This window comes from Rutilus rutilus (assembly GCF_951802725.1).
Source record: "Rutilus rutilus genome assembly, chromosome: 7".
Taxonomy (NCBI): domain Eukaryota; kingdom Metazoa; phylum Chordata; class Actinopteri; order Cypriniformes; family Leuciscidae; genus Rutilus; species Rutilus rutilus.
In genome coordinates, this window is record NC_140221.1 from 43,256,081 (window position 1) to 43,277,350 (window position 21,270).

The 21,270-nt window shown below is 35.4% G+C and overlaps 1 protein-coding gene across 1 annotated transcript in view; it reads left to right on the plus strand.

Annotated features, from left to right (window-relative positions):
- The window catches only part of LOC311293395 (A disintegrin and metalloproteinase with thrombospondin motifs 12-like), a 32,825-nt gene that overhangs the window by 2,552 nt on the left and 9,003 nt on the right, over positions 1–21,270 (plus strand). Inside the window, exons 3-17 of the mRNA XM_084413632.1 lie at positions 7,506–7,686; positions 8,640–8,875; positions 8,991–9,074; positions 9,243–9,367; positions 10,470–10,619; positions 11,414–11,557; positions 11,691–11,835; positions 14,020–14,112; positions 14,189–14,334; positions 15,584–15,753; positions 17,550–17,683; positions 18,519–18,639; positions 18,806–19,050; positions 19,792–19,933; positions 20,476–20,602. Coding sequence (XP_084269758.1) covers positions 7,506–7,686; positions 8,640–8,875; positions 8,991–9,074; positions 9,243–9,367; positions 10,470–10,619; positions 11,414–11,557; positions 11,691–11,835; positions 14,020–14,112; positions 14,189–14,334; positions 15,584–15,753; positions 17,550–17,683; positions 18,519–18,639; positions 18,806–19,050; positions 19,792–19,933; positions 20,476–20,602 — 2,243 coding nt within the window. The remainder of the gene's footprint in view (positions 1–7,505; positions 7,687–8,639; positions 8,876–8,990; positions 9,075–9,242; positions 9,368–10,469; positions 10,620–11,413; positions 11,558–11,690; positions 11,836–14,019; positions 14,113–14,188; positions 14,335–15,583; positions 15,754–17,549; positions 17,684–18,518; positions 18,640–18,805; positions 19,051–19,791; positions 19,934–20,475; positions 20,603–21,270) is intronic.

Genomic DNA, 21,270 nt, shown 5'->3' on the forward strand with positions numbered 1-21,270 from the left:
GCCACATTATGGAATGGGTTGCTAATCAAGTTTCATGTATTCAAAATTAATCTGACTGTTTCTTTCAGAGTCCACTAGTAAACAATGTTATTTTAGTATAATTTAAGCCCCTGGTTTCACAGACAAGGCCTAAGTCTAGTCCAGACTAAAATGCATGTCTCAATGATGCATGTCATTGATGTCAATGATGACAATGTTTTGTCTCAAGATGCACACCAGTAATGTTTTTATTTAATTTTTTTTTATCAAAGGCATGTTTATAAAAGCTATTTAAATGTCCTACTGAACTAAGGCCTAATACTGGCTTAATCTAAGCCTTGTCTGTGAAACCGGGCACTATTATATCTTTATTTTAGTAATTCAGTAATAAAATATTAAGTAAAAAAAAAACTTTTCATTTTCATTTTTTTTTTTTTTTTTTAAGTTTAAGCGTTTCACCTTATATTTAGTATATTTATTTAAATGAACAAAAACAAGTTTTAGCTAGTGAAGAGCTCCCGTAAACCTGGTGGTCCCAGACAGAACAAATGCCTGTCTGGAGCGACATCGACTGGCCTGGTAGACTCTTAACTCTTTGGCCCCTGTTTTGTTTGCAAAAAGAAGTCAGTGTTTAGCCCTCAGAGTGACTCTACAATGGGCCGACTGTGCGTTCAGCAGAGTAGATATGAAAGAGTTGATATTTTCCAATAATGATACACAAATGATACCAAATAGATACACAAATGGACATGAACTATTGATCTGAGTTTAAATGATTTTAAATCTAAGAAGGAGATCGTGTTCCTGACAACTAAATTTCACTGCAGAATGCCACGATTGACCAATCAGAATTAGCTGTTCCAGAGACCCACGTAATAAGATCCAATAGTAGTCTGTTATTCGAAGTGGACGCTCATAAAAAGCGGGGAACTTGAGAAGAACTGTAACCAGGTCAGTGTGTCAGCACATAACATGACTCATTCTGACTTGGCAATTGAACAAGAAGTTGCAAACAGGGAAAAGAGGAGAGGCAGAGGGAATCAGTTGCAAAGAGTTCTGGACTTGAAAATGAGCTTCGATTTATTAGGTGCATGTATAATTTGCAGAAGAATGCATGCATTACTTGCAGTAAATGCTGTCTCTGTCTGTCAGTCACTGCCTGAGCATGCATGCTCCTCCTGTAAGGTCAATCAACAGCGCTTCATTCCGTTCTCATGTTATCTTCCCCTAAAAACATTCTCTCTCAGTCTCGGGTGCTATTACACTCGCGTCGCATTCCATTCGCTTGTATGCATTCACTCCTCAGAGACTCAGGTGTTTAAGCAGAAAATAAATAACTGACAGATAGAGCTCTATAAAAATGCTGTATAGGTTATTGAGACAAGGCCAGGTGCTTGAGACAAAGTCAGGATTCCTTGTGACCAAACTAAAATATAATGAGGTGCAAATGATCATTACAGAGCGTTTATGCAATACAGCCAGGCACACAAAAAAACAATGTGCTAATGTTTTGTGCAATGCATTTGGTGGTGGAGCAGAGGCCAGAAACTTCACGTTCAACATTGCAGGGCTTGTGGAAAGTTTTCTGTAGTTTTTTGAAGGAACAGTTTACCCCCCAAAAAAAAATTCTGTCATCATTCTGTAATTTTAATCATTCTTTTTTTTTTTTCATACAAGGAGAAACTCACGCCATTGGTTCAGCCAGAAGTTGACATTTTTAACCGCTCAAACAATACACTAGTGTTCAAAAGTTTAATTTTTTTAAGTTAAAAGTTTAATCAATTTAAAATTGTAACTTTTTGTCAATATATTTTCAAACGTAATTTATTCCTGTGATTCAAAGCTAAATTTTCTGCATCATTACACCAGTCTTCAGTGTCACATGATCCTTCAGAAATCAGTCTAATATGATGATTTGCTGCTCAAGAAACATTTCTGATTATTATCAATGTTGAAAACATGTAGTGCTGCTTAATATTTTTGTAAAAACCAGAATTAATTTTTTTTCATTATACTTTGATGAGCATAAAGTTCTAAAGAACAGCGTTTATTTAAAATAGAAATATTTTGTAACATCAAAAATGTCTTTACTATTTAACTTGTCCTGTTTAATACTGATCCCAAACGTTTGAACGGTAGTGTATCTTGAAAGCCGTTACAGAGCCATAGTGTTTATACTTATAGTCGTCTCGCACATAAATCTAGGATGGGAAAAAGTGTTTTTAGTCATTTTTTATTTGCACGATAAACTGAACTTTAAGACTGTTTACTGTTTGGTTCATGGTCCTTGTGTGAAAAATAGCACTGAACTCTGTTGACTTCATTTTTGTTTTATTTCAAACCAGAGCAGTGACAGATAAACAAATCTACCCGTCACTGACCCGCTCTGCGTTAGTCATTAGACCCATACATTCTTCCTGCCCTCCAGAGGATGTATGGCTGGTTTTGAAGGATTATACTATAGTTTATAGTCCTTTACGTAAGCCTATATCCTGTTAGAAGTCCTACCAAAACCTGCAGGAACTCTGGAAGCCGAGCAACACACACATGGCTTCTGTATTTAGCAGTTCAGGTTTTGTTTTCACAATGCCCCCTGACACCAAAGCTCACGTTTCTGCTGTGAGGAGCAGATGAGGAGAGAGAAAGAGAGGACAAAAAACAGAGATGGAGTGAAATGTCTTATGTGCTCATGTAAAGTACTTTGGTAGAATATGGCGATTGTATTGTATGGCGATTATATTGTATTTTGTATGTGGTGCATATACTGTGTATATATATACTGTATATATATATATATATATATATATATACAGTGCAATGCATAAGTGAATACACCCATGCTAAAGTTGACTAAAAAGAGGAATAAAAAATCATATTTTGGAAATTGAACTTAATGCCTTAATTTAAAAAAATTGGAAAAATCCAACCTTTAAGGACACCAATTTTCTTTGTGAATGAATAATGTATCGTAAATAAATAAATGTTCTTCCTTAAAATACATGGTGCATAAGTGAGTACACCCCTATGTTAAATTCCCATAGAGGCAGGCAGATTTTTATTTTTAAGTATTTAAAAACATTTTTTTTTAGGATACTATGCATCCTGATAAAGTTCCCTTGGCCTTTGGAATTAAAATAGCCCCACATCATCACATAGCCTTTTCCATACCTAGAGATTGGCATGGGGTACTTTCCATAAGATCATCTCTCAATGCAAATCAAACCAGCTATTAGGCTAACTGAAATAAAATCATGCCAATCTCTAGGTATGGTGAAGGCTATGTGATGATGTGGGGCTATTTCAATTCCAAAGGCCAAGGTAACTTTATCAGGATGCATAGTATCCTAAAAAAATTTTTTTTAAATACTTAAAAATAAAAATCTGCCTGCCTCTATGGGAATTTAACATAGGGGTGTACTCACTTATGCACCATGTATTTTAAGGAAGAACATTTATTTATTTACGATACATTATTCATTCACAAAGAAAATTGGTGTCCTTAAAGGTTGGATTTTTCCTAATTTTTTAAATTAAGGCATTAAGTTCAATTTCCAAAATATGATTTTTTATTCCTCTTTTTAGTCAACTTTAGCATGGGTGTATTCACTTATGCATTGCACTGTATATATATATATGTATATGGGCTGTGAAACGATTAATCGTGATTAATTGCATCCAAAATAAAAGTTTGTGTTTACATAATATATGTGTGTGTACTGTGTATAATTATTTAGTATATATAAATACACACACATGCATGTATATATTTAAGAAAAATGTGTTTATATAAATTTTTTTTATATTTCTATATAATATAAATTATATATATACAGTATATACATGCAAATATTTCTTAAAGATATACATGCTTGTGTGTGTATTTATATATACAAAATAATTATACACAGTACACACTCATATATTATGTAAACACAAACTTTTATTTTGGATGCGATTTAATCTTTTCACAGTCCCTATATATATATATATGTATAAAATGTATAATTATAACATGTTATTAATTATTAATGTCTTATATTCTGTGTACTGTTCAGTATCACAGTACTTTAAATATATTGGTACGGAATGATTTCCATATTCATATACCATAGATACTTCAAAGAATATTGTGTCATCATATGATAATTTACTGTATCAATTATACTCTATCATCATATGATAATCCTAGTATTATCATGGTAAATGCCCAAAAACATGGCACTTTTTTGTAGCATGAAGATTTAAATGAATGATTTGTTTTGGCTATAGGATACTGAAGAAACTTATATTGCTCTGCCGTTTCACTCTCTAGATAAAGATTTTTGATGCCAAACTTTGGTATCTTGGCAAAATCTGAGCACAATTTGAGACGTAAACAAATCTATATTTTTATATTGTCTAAGGGAAACAATTGAGTCACTAAACAGATCTCAGTTGGGATTTTTCTTTCATTTGAGGAGATATGTAAGAGTGCTTCTCACGCCATACCTGTACAACACAGAGTTGTGTGTGTTGCAGGGGTTAGTATTGTTTAGACTCTGTGTGGATGATCAATAGTATGACTGTGTCTCCAGCCCCCTGGAGAATTCATGCTCTTTTCACAAATCCTAGTATCTGTTTTGCATTACAAGCAACCCAGTTTCAAAACATTTGGAATGTTTTTCTGGTCACAGTTTATTTAGTTTGTACTGAACACACACACACATGCATACACACCTGTTTTTGGCCTGTGGGACTGATTCATTCAGCTGGGTGCAGCTCCAAGAATGAATGGCGATAAGAGAAAAATGGCACGTTTCAGAGATGTGTTGTTTGCCAAATTAAATCTCTCAGGTTGAAGTGTTCAGAGTCCAAGACATACAGACAATCACACTTTAAGAACAGTCTAAAAAGTTAACATGCAACCTGATCTGACCCTTAAAATGTGCGTTTAACAGTTGGGGTTATGAGTGTGTTCAAAACTCTAACCTTAAGTATATGCAATAGCAATGGTGCTTAGGATTGAATTCAATTGATAAAAGTAAAGACGGTAAAGACTTTTATAACATACACAAATTCAATACAATTTCAAATAAATGCTGAAAATTTCAAAGCATTTTGAAAAAAATGATCACAGTTTCCACCAAAATATTAAGCAGAAAACAGTTCAACTATATTATATAGAAACTAGAAACTCTATATTCAACTAGAAAACAGTTATTATAATTTGCAATATTTCACAATAGTACAGTTTTGACTATTTTTGATCAATTAACTGCAGCCTTGGTGAGCATTAAAACATTAAAAATCTTTTTGAAAGGTATTGCATATATATAGTTATATATATCTTAAAGGTGCAAATAGGATTGAATTCCATTTAACACTTGCATGTCAAACTGCACGGATGTGTGGCATTTAACGGTTATAATGTGTTCGTGCTGTGTTTTAGCATGTGCACGTGACACGTTCTGGCACACCAGGTGGGTAATAATCCTACTAAAGCCCCTGCAGTGTGGAGAAAATGTCAGGACTGGCAAGAACTTGCAGGGAAAATGAACAAACAGAGGGAGTGTGACAGGGAAAATACCTTCCCTGCGTTCATCGGAATTCCAACAGATCTAAATAATGAGACCTGACACCTGAAGTGTCATTACAGGACAAACTACATCAAACCATTTGAACAAACCCTTCCCTAATCCCTACATTTTAACCGTTAATGCGTAACGCGTCCCACACTGTTTGGGCTACAGACATGAATGACACATCAAACTGAGTGGATTGTTGTGGAGAGTTGGGCTGTACATTTGCTGGGTTTTCACAAGATGTAAAATAAGTCTCTGATGTCCCCAGAGTGTGTATGTGAAGATTTAGCTCAAAATACCCCACAGATATTTTTATATAGCATGTTAAAATTGTCACTGTTTTAGGGTGAGCAAAAACGCACCGTTTTTGTATCTGGCCCTTTAAATGCAAATGAGCTGCTGCTCCCGGCAGAGGGGGTGGAGCTTCAACAGCTTGTGTCCTGTTACCTCACACAACATGCACTGGACATTTAAAAAACTTTTAGCCTTTTTATGTTCAAACCAGAGTCAGACAATGATGGAGAGACTCAAAGAAGAAGTGACAACATGTAGAGCAACAGGACATTTCTGAATGGTTAGTTGATGATTTTAGATAGTTTATGTGTAGTTATCTTCTAGTCAATGACTAGCATATTTTGTCATGATAATCTATAAATCGCATTCCCGGGGGTGGTGTTTCTGTTTATGCAAAATTTTAGGGTTAGTAATGTCACTAACCTGGGAGGAAGCTTGTGTAGTCCCTACCAGCCGTTTGTTGTAGTCCTTAAAAAGCAATTTCTTTAAAATAAAATATCTCCCTTTGCTTTGAACTTTGAGCGTTGTAACTTTACAGATGTTGTTTATGCTCAAACAGCAATGTTACACACTAAGTAAAGTTAGAAAAGTGAAATCATAATCAACCACCCCTTTAAAACAGGTGAAAAATTACCATAGATTTACACTGACAAAGTGCGAACCCATGGGACCCCTAAATCATACACTAGATACAGGATGGTTGGCTCTTTTGCTTTTGAGCAATGTACACAGACCCTAATTCATAAAGACAATCATAAACTGTTCCATACAATGTTACTCCTACATCATGGTGGCGAGTTTTGAACTTTAGAATTAAAGAGGCTCAAAACACAAGACCGTTTAAATATTTGTAAATATTTGTAAATATTTTTTTTAAAACGCATCTTAAAGCCCGTTCACACCAAGAACGATAACTATAAAGATAACAATAACTATATTAGCGGACGATATCGTTCTGTTTATTCTAAGCGTGCTGCAGTTTTGAGATCTGCCACTTTAAATGATCAAGCTCTTTAAAGCAGGATGGATTCTGATTGGCTGTCGATGTTTTTATCATTCATCAGCTGGAAATATTGTTCTGAAAGTGATTCCAACAAGATTATTTCTCTGTGCCGTTGAGTTATAGTTGTGATGTGGATTCTTCTATTCTTTTTTATTTATAACGATTTTTAGAACTATATCTTTATCGTTATCATTATAGTCCTTGGTGTGAACTGGCCTTTATGCTCATGAGGGCTGCATTTATTTGACCAAAAATACAGTAATATTGTGAAATACTTGTTACAAATAATTTTTTTTATATATATTATATAAAATATACAATATATCAAATGTAATTTATTCCTGTGATACAAAGATGAAATTTCCGCATCAGTCACAGGACCCTTTAGAAATCATTCTAATATGCTGATTAAAACATTTCTAATTATTATCAATGTTTAAAACCATTGTACTGCTTAATTTTCTGAAAGTCGAAATATAAATATTTATTTGAAATACAAATATTTTGCAACACGATAAATGTCTTTTCTGCCACTTTTGATTAATTGAATGCATCCATGGTGAATAAAAGTATTAATTAGTTTTTTTTAAAGGACTTCCCCCAAAAATGTAAACGGTAGTATAAATGACATCTGTTATATGACTAAGTGTGTTGTTTTTTACTTATAGAGAGGGCTGTTAAATTTACCGGAGGGGCCGTTATTGATCGAGCCGGTCCGTGGCCTCGCCCCAAATGTCACTCATCCTCAACACCCACACGTGATCTACCGGAGTTTAACCTGGAGCGCTCTCAGGCGGCGACGCAGCACAGATGCACACAGTGTTCACTATAGTCCCTGTGGTGTCAAAGGTCAGAGAAACAAGAAATATATTTCATTATGTTAGATGCATAATCTTTATATGGTGTTAAAGGATATTTCACCAAATAATACTTTGGGAAACTAGTAAGTACTGCCCGGTTTCACAGACAAGGCTGAAGTCTAGTCACAGACTAAAATGCATGCTTGAGCTGTTTTAACTGAAAGCAACTTGCACTGACGTATCTTAAAATATGTCACTGCCATTGTTTTGTCTCAAGATGCACAGCAATAATGTTTTTTTTCTTCTAAGGCACGTTTATAAAAGTAACTTAAAGGGATACTTCACCGATTAGCATTAGGCTTTGTATCAGTAGAAACCCGGTAGTATTTTGGAATGGCCGTGCTTCCCTCCCTCATGTCCCCCTGAGACGAGAGATTTCTGTATTGTGTGTCTGGAAAAAAAACCTCCGATGACACAAAAATCGTCATTTAGCATCATCTGAGGCTCTTTTGTCCAGAGATGAGAGACTACAGCCAGTAGGAGGAGCTCGTCCCGCATGTGTTCAACCCGCCCATAGGGGATCTCACGATAAAACGCCGTCTTTTCAGTTTCGAGTCGACTAGTAGCCTAGCTGTATCATTTCTCCCGATACTGCCCTCTGTAACCGGTAGGCGTGGCTTGGGGGAGTGGCCTCGTAGAGCAGCGAAGCAAGTGCATTCTGGGAGTTGTTGTCTTTCATCCACATGAGCCAAAAATACATTTTCTGGCTTTTCTCAGTCTAGAAGACACCAACTTATAAAATAATTTCACATTTCTACTACATAAATGACCCAATTTAAATACACATTCATCTTTCCAGCGGTGAAATATCCCTTTAAATGTCCTAATTGAACTAAGGCCTAATCCTGGCCTTAATCTAAGCCTTGTCTCTGAAACCGGGCCTACATTTTTTAATCAGTGTAAACTGTGTTGCATGAGCAAGATTTGTCTGTGTTTGTGCAGATGGTTCCAAGTATTCCCAACAGGTGGAGCAGGAGAGAGAGCGCTGGGAACAGCAGGAACAGCAGGAACAGCAGGGTGGGGATCGTAATGAAGAATGGAGTCGGCCTCGGAGGATCTCTCCTCGCTCCATCAGCAAAGAGCGCTGGGTGGAGACCATGGTGGTGGGTGACTCCAAACTCGTGGAGTACCACGGAAGTGGAAACGTTGAGTCCTACATCTTTACCATCATGAACATGGTGAGTGATTCAGTTTTAACTAAGACTTTCATTGTACAAAAAAAAGCAGCTGAACTGTTACTTCGATTGCGCCTCTGACTTTCATATGTAAAGATTTTGCATTACTTTCTTGTAGGTGGCTGGAATTTTTCACGATGCCAGCATCGGTAATGCAGTCCATATCATATTGGTCCGGCTCATTCTGCTACAGAGAGAGGAAGTACATATACATTTATTTTGATATTTCTAGATTTATTTTGCCAAACTGATTTATGCTGGTTGATGAGGCTGGTTAAACATAGACATCATTGAATAACACATGCTTTTTTTAGCAGGGTTACTGGACATCATAGAAATAAAATTAGTTTGGACTTTTGTGTGTTTTCAGAAAGGGCTGAAGATCGTTCACCACGCTGATACGACTCTCAACAGCTTCTGTACATGGCAGAAAAACCTCAATCCTCAAAGTGACACTCATCCTGCGCACCATGATGTTGCTATACTCATCACACGGTAAAAACACTGTTCATATCTTTTATATTTATATAGATTTTTATTTATTTATTATATTTTATATTTTTCATACCTTATATATTTAATATCTTTTTTATTTAGGTTTTTATTGCAGTAGTTTCAACATTTCTTTACAGGTGGATGGTACCTGAAATCTCAAACAGTAAAGTATAATAAAGACAATAGTATAAAAAAAAATAGACATCAGTTGTGGTAACAATGATTATATTATATTATATTATATTATATTATATTATATTATATTATATTATATTATATTATATTATATTATATTATATTAATATTTTATAAAAAATTTTACTATATATTTATATATATTTCCCCCCCAAATAAATGCGGCCCTGGTGAGCATAAGGGACATCTTTCAAAAACAATATATATTCTGATGTCTGTGCATTGTTGTTTTATTTTGCGTGCACACACACATGTATATACAGTATATGAAATTAAAAATGCATAAGATGCATAAATGAATATATAATTATGAACAGTACATATTCATATGTTCATTCTTATGCCTGTAAAATGTATTGCCAGTTGTCAGTATCTAAATGATCCAAATAATATCTAAATATCTAAATTTACTGGATTTAAGACCATGAAATTATTTAATATTGCTATATTTTATATTTATTATTGCTGACCTAAATACAGTGGAATGCACCACTGAAACAATTGCACATATACAGCTACCTAGTAAGAAACCTAATCCAATTTTCAAGAGGTAAAGTGATGTCAAACATTCACATGAACTCGCTCACTCTCATTTATTATCATAATTGTCAGTTTCTTGGTTACAGTAATGGAGCTCTCTGAGCTTTTAACAGTCCCTAAACGCTCTCTTTTCAACCCAGAGCTCCACAGATGGAATGACCTCATCATGTTCTGCGTCCAAGGCTTTGAGATTCTCCAGAGCTCATGCATGCTTAACACAGTTTTGCATAATGGCAAAGAATTCAACCCAAGACCATAACTCTTCTTCAGAAAGTTTTCCCCCCGCAGCACAACTTTAGTAGCCTATAAAATGAAAGCTGTCTGTCATGCTCTTTTGTGTCTGACCTGATGTGATCTCTGCTCTCAGGAAGGATATCTGCGCAGGCATGAACCAGCCGTGTGAGACGCTAGGCTTGTCTCACCTGTCAGGCATGTGCCAGCCACATCGCTCCTGCAATATCAACGAGGACTCAGGGCTACCGGTCGCTTTCACCATCGCTCATGAGCTTGGACACAGGTACGGTTGGATCAGATGCTGTCATTGGTGCCTGAAATATGGCATTCATTTTTTAATCCATCATTTGGAAAGGTCACTGTAGGTGAACTGTAAAGAAATAAATTTTTTCTCTTCCTTTAGACCCAATTCCCTTAGGGTCAAATAAAAATAAAAATAAAAACAGTTTTATCAAGGATTCATTATATTGAATCAGTGTTGGTTGCAGGAGAGATGAAACAGGATCTAAATGCAGCAGTCTTTATTTAGAAATAAACTCAGACCTTCACAAAACAGAATCACAGGAACAAAATCAGGAACAGAACACACAAACTAAATATGCGACATAAATAGATCAAAAGTGCATTTGTAAAATAATTTCTATTTCAAATAAATGCTGTTCTTTTGAACTTTCTATTCATCAAAGTATCCTGAATTTTTTTCTTGAAACTTGAAAATTTGAAACTGCACAACTGTTATCAACATTGATAATAATAAGAAATGTTTATTGAGCAGCAAATCAGCATATTATAATGATTTCTGAAGGATCATGTGACACTGAAGACTGGAGTAATGATGCTGAAAATTAAGGAATAAATTACATTTTAAACATATCTAAATAGAAAACAATTGTAATATTTCACAATAATACTGTCTTTACTGTGTTTTGATCTAATAAATGCAGCCTTGGTGAGCATAAAAGACTTCTTCTAAAAACATAAAAAAAATCTTAGCCAATAGTGTACATTTGAAGGGATAAAAGGTGTTGAGTGATTTAAGGAGTGATTGAAAGAGTGATTCGCCTTGTTTTGTTGTAGTTTCGGAATCCAACATGACGGTCAAGGGAATGACTGTGAGTTAGTGGGGAGACATCCCTTCATCATGTCCCGCCAGCTCCACTACGACTCCTCTCCTCTCACCTGGTCCTCCTGCAGCAAGGAGTACATAACCCGCTTTCTCGAGTGAGAACACGCTCTCTTGTACAGGAACATGTAATTGCATGCTTTATATTTTACGTCTTACCACAAATTTTGGAGAATTCCAGACTATGACCTTCATTCATAAAGCTCTGTCATCTTCCTCTCACCTGCTCAGTCGCGGTTGGGGTTTCTGTCTGGACGACCGTCCTTCTAAGAAGGGCCTCAGCACCCCGGGGGCGGCACCTGGAGTGCGATACACACCCCAGCACCAGTGCCAGCTGCAGTACGGGCCCAACGCCACCTTCTGCTCAGAAGTGGATGTAAGGAGTGCATTGTTCAGAAAACAAGATAAATAAAAAGGGCAATGACCAGGATCAAATCAAGTTAAACATCTAAATATTAAATAATTAATTTATAAAATAAAATGATAAATAAATAATCATTCATTCATATTATTATCATCCAGCTCTTTATACAAAGTTGTATATGTAAGTATGTCCAACTTTATCCATATAAATACAGTTTACTCACTTAGGGCAATATATACTATATAGCAAATCTCAATTGCTTGATTGAAACGATCGCTGCGTCCAAATATGCCAATTTCCATACTTTATAGTTGGCAAAAAAACAGTATGGCTGCGTCCGAAAACTAAGGCACCTGACTTGTTGCCTCGCAACTTGAATTTCTTTCTTCTGCTGAACAGAAAGAAAGATATTTAGAAGAATGTCAGTAGCCAGACAGTTTCTGGTCTCATTGACTTCCATAGTAGGAAAAAAATATACTATGGAAGTCAATGAGACCAGACACTGTCTCTGGTTACTGATATTCTTCTAAATATCTTCCTTTCTGTTCAGCAGAAGAAAGAAATTCATAAAGGATTGAAACAACATGAGGGTGAGTATATGATGACAGAATTTTCATTTTAAAGTGGAGTATCCCTTTAATTACTACAATAGTAATTTACACACAAACTGACCACCAACCGAAACTTTCAGACTCCATCTTTATTTTTCTAGCTCAACTGTCACAGAATGGAAAGCACAGGATTGTGGGATGTCAAAGGCAGGGAAGGATACATCTATGCTCAGATGAAGGTATCTCAGGAGACAGGAAGTGAAGCTAACATTGGATTCGAACGTGCCTTGATGCCTTCCTACCTTGTAATGTATCCGCCGAAGGCAGCATTTATCAGTTTTCGGATGCAGCCGATGTGAGCCGAGTAATGTGTCCGAATTCATAGTGTTCATAAAACAGTAGGCGAAAAATACCCGAATGACCTACTACTTCTGGTGAGATTCTGGAATGTGCATTCGATGGACACTTTACTATCCCATGAGGCCACGGGAGAGGATTTGTGAATGGAAGTGAAGCAACACAACCGACGGCGTAGGTCACATGACAATGTCAACACAGCGAATGTAGTACGTCCAGATTTAATTCTTACTACACATATTCATGCTATATAGAACATAAATTTTTAACGGTCAACGGTTTCAAACCAAATGTTGCATCTACTACTATATAGTATGCGATTTCAGACGTAGCAACTATTATTGCCCAGCTCTAAGGCATGAAATTCTTAAGATATTATAAACATTAGCATTGTAATTTTCTGTATAGCTGCTTTGAAACTATATCTACTGTGAAAAGCGCTTTATAAAAAGAGTATTTACCATGCAAAAGTCACCACCGTTATACTAGCATGTTCTGGATGGATTCCAGGGTGTTGAATTGTGGTTGCTAGGCGGATTTTAGTGGATTGCTATGCAGTTTCCAAGATGTTCCTGGTGGTTGTTTATTGCCTCTGTTTAAAGGAGTCTATGCCAAAGTTTCTGTGGTATTGAGGTCCCTAGATTTGGATTGGGACATTGTGGAATGTTTTTTGGCCATTTTATTTTTCACTAGCGAAACGTTTTCAATCAAAATATTGTCAGATTTTCAGAAAAATCACTTAAATAATAAAATAATAATAAAATAATTAATAAATACTATGCGTGGTAGCTCATACCAAGGGCGTGGTGAGCTGGAACCTGCTTAGTACCGTTTACGTCACGCAGTACCGCAAACATCCAATAGGAAAATTCAACTGCAGTAGCCACCGTTCAACCTGTAGAGGGCAGCACTCAGACGTTTTTACACCATATATTGTAGAATTAAAACACTTTATACCCAAATGTCAAAAAAGTTACTCAAATCAATGAAAAGCACTAATAAAGCCCCATTCTTACTGATCATTGACTAAAAAAAGTTGGTTTAGGGTTTAGTTACCCTTTAATGCTTTGGGTGTTTGTTCAACATTTCTTACATTTTGCTTGTTTTTACAAGCTGAGGGGAAAATATTTTTGTTGTAATGGACACATATACAGTTTAGAGTTTAAGTTGTATCCATTACAATATTACTTTGATTTTCTATCAAAAGTATAATGTATTTTCTTGTCTCAAATAACGAAAGGGGATCTTCAGGTTGCCAAGTAAATAATTCTGGCCCTTTTGGTTCCAGAATGTGTGTCAAATTCTGTGGTGCTCTATTAATGGAACGTGCCGCTCCAAACTGGACTCGCCAGTCGACGGAACCAAGTGTGGACCGGAGAAGGTAGGAGAGATTTACATGTGGAGAGAAGTGTTTTTTTGTGTCACTATATATTTAATCGTGTATCTGTGTGTGTCAGTGGTGTATCTCTGGTGAGTGTGTCATCGTAGGGAAGTTACCGGAAACAGTGCATGGAGGCTGGGGTCCCTGGAGCACCTGGTCCTTCTGCTCTCGGACCTGTGGAGCCGGCGTCCAGTCCGCAGACAGGGAATGCAACAAGCCTAAGTACCATTATTCCTCAGAGCTTTTCTTTTGTTCTTGTTTTGTGAAACAAAATGTTTTGTGGTCAGTAAGATTTTTTTTTAAAGAAATTTATTTTATTCAGAAAGGGTGCATTAACTTGATCAAATTTTCAATATTGACAATTTGACAATATTCAGAAGTGTCCAGATCAGCATATTAGACTGATTTCTGAAGGATCATGTGACACTGAAGACTGGAGTAATGATGCTGAAAATTCAGCTTTGATCACATGAATAATTTACATTTTAAAATATATTAAAATAGAAAACAGTTATTTTAAATAGCAATAATATTTTACATTATTACTGTTTTTACTGTATGTTTGATCAAATGGTAATACTTCACAATAAGGTTCATTAGTTAGCATTAGTTAACTACCTTAGTTAACATGAACTAAGAATGAATAATACTTCTACAGCATTTATTAATCTTAGTTAATATTAATTTGAACATTTACTAATACATTATTAAAATCAAAGGTTGTATTTGTTAACATTAGTTCATGTGCTGTGAACCAACATGAACAAACAATGAACGGCTGTATTTGTATTAACTAACATTAACAAAGATTAATAAATACTGTAACACATGCATTGCTCATGGTTAGTTCATGTTAACTAATACATTAACTAATGTTAACTAATGAACCTTATTGTAAAGTGTTACCGATCAAATAAATGCATTATTTGTGAGCATAAGAGACTTAATATTTAAGATCTCAACCTTTTGAACGTTAATGTACATTAATATGTATATTGAAAACTAAAAAGTTAAAAAATCAAATATTTATCTGTCACGTGAAATGAAAGGTCAAGTCGGGGGGCATTGTATTCTGGGATATAGTATTCTGTGTGCAGTGTGCTTGTTATATCCTGCACTTTTTTGTAAATGTATTGAGCCATTATTGGGTGGATATTCTATGCATACAGAGAATTTACATACTGGCTACAATAAACATACTGCATAAAAAAGTGCAGTGGTAGTTGTATGCTACCCTGACAGCGTGTTCATGTATTTCTGCATATTATCTTCTGTACTACCAGCAGAAAACACTAGAGGGCACAGCGCTGTCATAAATTCACTAGCATCTTAAAAATGTCACCATTTTGAGTCTTTAAATGACCACTGTCTTTTTTTTTCTCCTCATTTCAATTCCTCTCCCTTCTCAGTCTTTCCTTGTATATTTTGCTGAACACATGATCTGTTGCATGATTTTTGTTTCTATGTACAGACCTGAGTTTGGAGGGAAATATTGTACGGGTGAGCGGAAGCGCTACAGGATTTGCAACACGAAGCCGTGTGCCAGAAAACAGCCCTCCTTTAGAGAGATGCAGTGCAGTGAATTCAACACTGTGCCTTACCACAATGAACTCTACGAGTGGATCCCTGTTGCGGCCAACTGTAAGATCACATGCATCAATATATTCCATTCAGATGTGTATATGCATGGTACAAGATCAATATTTGTGGTCAAGAGAAAATACACTACCGTTAAAAAGTTTGGGGTCATTTATTTGCTGCATTTATTTGATCAAAAATATTAAAAAAAAATTGAATTTAAAATTACTGTTTTCTATTTGAATATATTTTCAAATGTAATTTATTCCTGTGATCAAAGCTGAATTTTCAGCATCATTACTTCAGTGTCACATTATCCTTCAGAAATCATTTTAATATGCTGATTTGCCGCTCAAGAAACATTTCTTATTATTATCCATGTTGGACACAGTTGTGCTGCTTAATATTTTTATGAAAACCATGATGCATTGTTTCAGGATTCTTTAAATGCATAGAAAGTTCAAAAGAACAGCATTTATTTGAAATAGAAATCTTTAGTAATATTATAAAATCTTACCCCAAATTCTCACTATTGTTTATCTATCTTAACTTTCATTAGCACGTTAGCATATTGATGGCATCAAAGCTTGTATACTTAGATTAAAATAATTTCATGGGTCATGAGGATCTGTTTCAGAAATAATTGTATGTGAACCTCTCTAGCTTATTCAAAATAATTTTTTGTGTGGACTAAACCACACCTAGTTGACTTTTTTGGGGCCTGTAAGCCACCATCCCTGCTTCGTTGATCATATTTCTTCTCAAGAACTGTTTGAATAAACACAACTTTCTGCAGATCTGTAGCGCTATTAATGTTTGTTAGTGTTACCCTGAAGACTCGAGAAATGAAAACATGTGCTCTCTACAACTGAACAGCTGAGCCAAGACACTGAGTTAATGCACGCTGCGGCGGGTCGAGGCCTGTTGACATTAACATAAAACTCCTTACACGTGGCTGCTTACAGCTTTATAGAGTTTGTTGGTTCACTTTCAAGAATGCCCCACTTTTATTAGCCAGCTTTAGAGGTGTGTGGGTTCCTGACACAAATGTTTAGTCGTTGTTGTTTGCTCTGTTTAAGCAGTTGGAGCACAGCAGGAATTTTGGATTGTAGATTATAGCCTAAAGACTATTTGATGTTTGCATGGTAACAATATCTATTAATTATAAACTTTATATGGTCTTTTGGTAACTTAGATTTACAAAAAAAGTTCTGTGGCAGGCAGAACTATTGTATAGAATAGTATCTATGAGTTTTATAAATATTTTTATTCAGCATGGACACATTAAATTGATCCAAAGTGACAGTAAAGACATTTATAATGTTACAGAAGATTTATAGTTCCAATAAATGCGGTGACTTTGACCTTTATATTCAGGATAGAGGATCCTGAAAAAATCGTGTCATGTTTTCCACAAATATATAAACTGTTTTCAACATTTATAATAGTAAAAATGGTTTCTTGAGCATCAAATCAGCATTTGAGAATGATTTCTGAAGGATCATGTGACACTGAACACTGGAGTAATGATGCTGAAAATTCAGCTTTGAATCACAGGAATAAACTTATATTTTAAAATATATGAACATAGAAAACACTGGTTTTAAATTGTAATAATGTTTCACAATATTACTGTTTTTACTGTATTTTGTATGAAATAAATGCAGCCTTGATGAGCATAAGAGACTTCTTTAAAAAACATTCAAATCTCACTGACCTCAAACTTTGACCGGTACATAGTTTTATGATACTTTCCATGATATTAAATGTATTAGTATAAAGGATTTTACAAACACTATAGTAAAATTCTTCACCGTATCATACAGTAAATAGCAGGCTTGTCTCTCACTCTCTCACAGCGCGTCCATGCGAGTTACACTGCAAGCCTGTGGATGAGGACTTTTCTGAGAAGATGTTGGACGCAGTCACAGATGGAACGCCCTGCTTCATGAACAACAACAGCAGGAACGTCTGTGTCAATGGTGTGTGCAAGGTAGTGTGGCTGGGTATGTCTTACTCAACCCAATTGTGCTTGTGTATTGATGTTTTGTCTGTTCTACAGCTGTGTATATCAGTGTATAACAAAGTATTTTGTGAGACATTCACATGTCTGAATGTCATTACACATTAAATGATCCAAGATGCATCTGTGCTGCACAAGCTTCACTAACAACTTTTTTTTCTGCATTATTCTTGTTCAGTGTTCTTTTCAGCTTCATTTTGAACTGTATTCACTACCATTCAGAAGTTAAGGGTTGGTAAGATTTTTTATAAAAAAATATATATATATATATTGAAATATATATTTTCCTTTAGAAATATTTATAACAATATAAATGTCTTTGTCACTTTTGATTAATTTAACTTTCATTTCATTTCATTCAAAAAGAAATCTTACTGACCCCAAAAATTTTGAACAGTAGTAGCCTATATTATCCAGATATGTCACGTACAGGTCCATTTACAGGTAAATCAACCTTAAAGGAATATTTCATGCAAAAATGTAAATTCTGTCATCATACTCACTGTTCTGCCTTAGGAAAGCCAATCATACAGGTCTGGAACGACATAAAATGTTTAAATTATTTTCATTTTTGAGTGAATTATGCCTTTAATTATTGTTTTTACAAACACATATATTGGTTGGTCAACTGCAAGTAGGTGCTTTTTTTTTTTGTCTCCTAATATTGACCTTTCATGTTATGAGAAAAGTAAATTATGTTTTTGTGCCATAGAGAACAACTATATTGTGTTTGTGTGTGTGTGTGTGTGTGTGTGTGTGTGTGTGTGTTTTTGTATGTGCATGTGTTTGTGTAATCTTTCTCCAGGAGGTGGGTTGTGATTTTGGCATTAATTCTAATGCTAAAGAGGACAGCTGTGGCGTTTGTCTCGGTGATGGATCCACTTGTGAGACGGTGAAGGAGAACTTTGTGAAGCAAGATGGATTTGGTGTGTAGCACACATGAATTATATATTTATATGTATATTTATATATTTTAGAGATTAAATTACATTTAACAAATGTACAACATGTCCAGATGAATGTACTGTTTGTTGAAACTCCAATGTTTGAATGATGTCTTGTATGGTTTATAAGTGAGATCATGTGATTTAGGTTACATGGACCTGGTTTTGATTCCTAAGGGAGCTCGGGATATCTTCATACAGGAAGTAGAAGAGGCTGGGAATTTCCTTGCGATCCGAGCGGCTGATTCGGATGAGTATTACCTCAATGGGAATTACATCATTCAGTGGAACGGAGAGTATGAGGCAGGTGGCACAAAGTTTTACTACGAGCGGAGCGGAAACATGGAGAATCTCACCTCTGCAGGACCAACAACTGAACCTGTCCGGATCCAGGTACCCACACGCACGTAAACACGTGATCTGCCTAAATGCACATATACCAAAGGAATTTTCTAGGTTCAATATCTTTTAAACTCACACCATCAGGTTAATAAAAACAAAGAAAAAATGTGCACTTACATTTAAAGAAGTTCAAGAAATTAAGTAAAGTAAGTAAAGGAAATGTAAAGCTAAAAAACAATAATTTAATAATAATAATTTTTATAGTGTTTATGGATAGTTGCATCACATCCCTTTCTGGCACAGATATTTCTGTTGAGAACAGAAAACGATGGCAAATGATTTTATAGCACCATTCTCATACATGATACATAAAAATGTGAAGCCATTTACAATTTAATTCCTGTTGAATATGTTCAAAACAGTGTGTATTTAGGCTTTTATTCTTGAGCTTTGCTTTGCCACATAGACTTTCATTTAAAAATGCAATTTTTGTTCGGATTAACACATTGAGTAAAGAGTCTGTGGCTTTACTTTGGTAATCAATTGTAGTGAACCTACAATATTTGTTTAATAAACCGAATGGACAATTTGCCCAGAAAGCATTTTTGTTAGAATACCAGATTTTAATTTAATTCAATTCTCTGGTGAAAAACAATTTCATTATTGGGGCAGGCACAAAGAGTGTTTTTTATTTATCACTCTTCTGATGAAATTGTTTATGTGAGAAAGCATGACAAATAAAGCCGCTGCGATTAAATGATAGATGTTTGTGTTTTAATTTGAAATGTTCAGTTGTTGTTCCAAGAGCTGAATCCTGGTGTCAAGTATGAGTACACCATTAAGAGGAGTCGCCCGCTGGGGAACGATATTCTGGAACCTGAATATATCTGGAAATACGGAGCCTGGACTGACTGCAGCACCACCTGCGGGTTTGGTATGGAGATTTTCTTTCCTTTTCATTACAGTTCATACTTAAAGTCGACATGAAATCAAAATTGACCCTATTTGCTTTGTTAGCGCATATTACTAATATTACTAGTCTTGTGGTGAACAATTAATCCGTGCAAGTTAATACACAGAAAAAAATTGTTTGCCGTGGTAATCTTTAATCAAATTCTGAAAAGTTACTTCGGTCTGGAATGGCGTTCCTTTTCTGATGATGTCAGTTTGACGGCTTGGGTTGAAAGCGCTTAACCACTCCCCTCAAACCGTTAGTCTGCTGTGAGCGAGAGATGGAGAGGAGGAGCGCTAAAGTAAAACCCTGCCCTCTGTTCAATATTCCCTTTCACTTGGAAATACGTCACAACACTGGAGAAAAGTCGTTTGCAACTTCCGGTTCACGGGGACTTTAAATTGACTCATCACAATCTTTTTTTTTGGTTCCAAACAATTGAATCGCAGTAGATACTGGGTTTGTTGTGGTTTGAAATGTTCTTTGAAAGCTGATAGGTCTGATTTTTCTTTCTCTCTGTATAGGTGAGCAGCATCAACCTGTGCGCTGTTTCGAGGCAGAGGTTGGCGTGGTTGAAGAAACACTATGTGACCCCAGTACCCGTCCTGATGACAAGCATCGCAAGTGCAAGAACATGGACTGCCCTGCAAGGTACGGTAATGTATAAATAATGGCTTTGTGTTAAGAATGCCACCATACCCATCTTATTTATTATATCTGCAGTGTGTGGTATGTTTACTGTGCATAGTATGCAGCTTTTCTGTACGCATCGAATAACCAGAGAACCTACGACATTGCACAGCAAAGTATACTGTTCTGATAACTGTATCCCATAATACAGCATGTCATTTCCAGTGTGACAAAAGAACCAGAAATCATATCAGTGAGGTTTTTAAAAATATTTTTCTTGAACCTATATTTAAAAAAAATAAAAAAAAATCTTTACAAAGAAAACTTTTATTTTGCGTATTTCATACTGTTTCAAATATAATATAGGCCATAAACAGTATACAACATTGAAAAGGGGGCCTCATTATTCATTGAAATAAGCTAAAATATATATATATATATATATATATATATATATATATATATTTATTAGTATTTGGTTATTTTTTAAATGAATAAACATCTTTCTAGTTATGCCAAGCCCTAAAATATTGGCCTCCAAATATTGTTGTGGACAATAGACCTTTTTCAGGGTAGCTCCATGTTTAATTTTTGACAAGAATGAAAACAAGGCTGTCTGGGATATAATACATCGCGTTCAATTGATTGTACTGTTGTTTAAAAACATAGCGTTTATTCTGCTTGTAAAA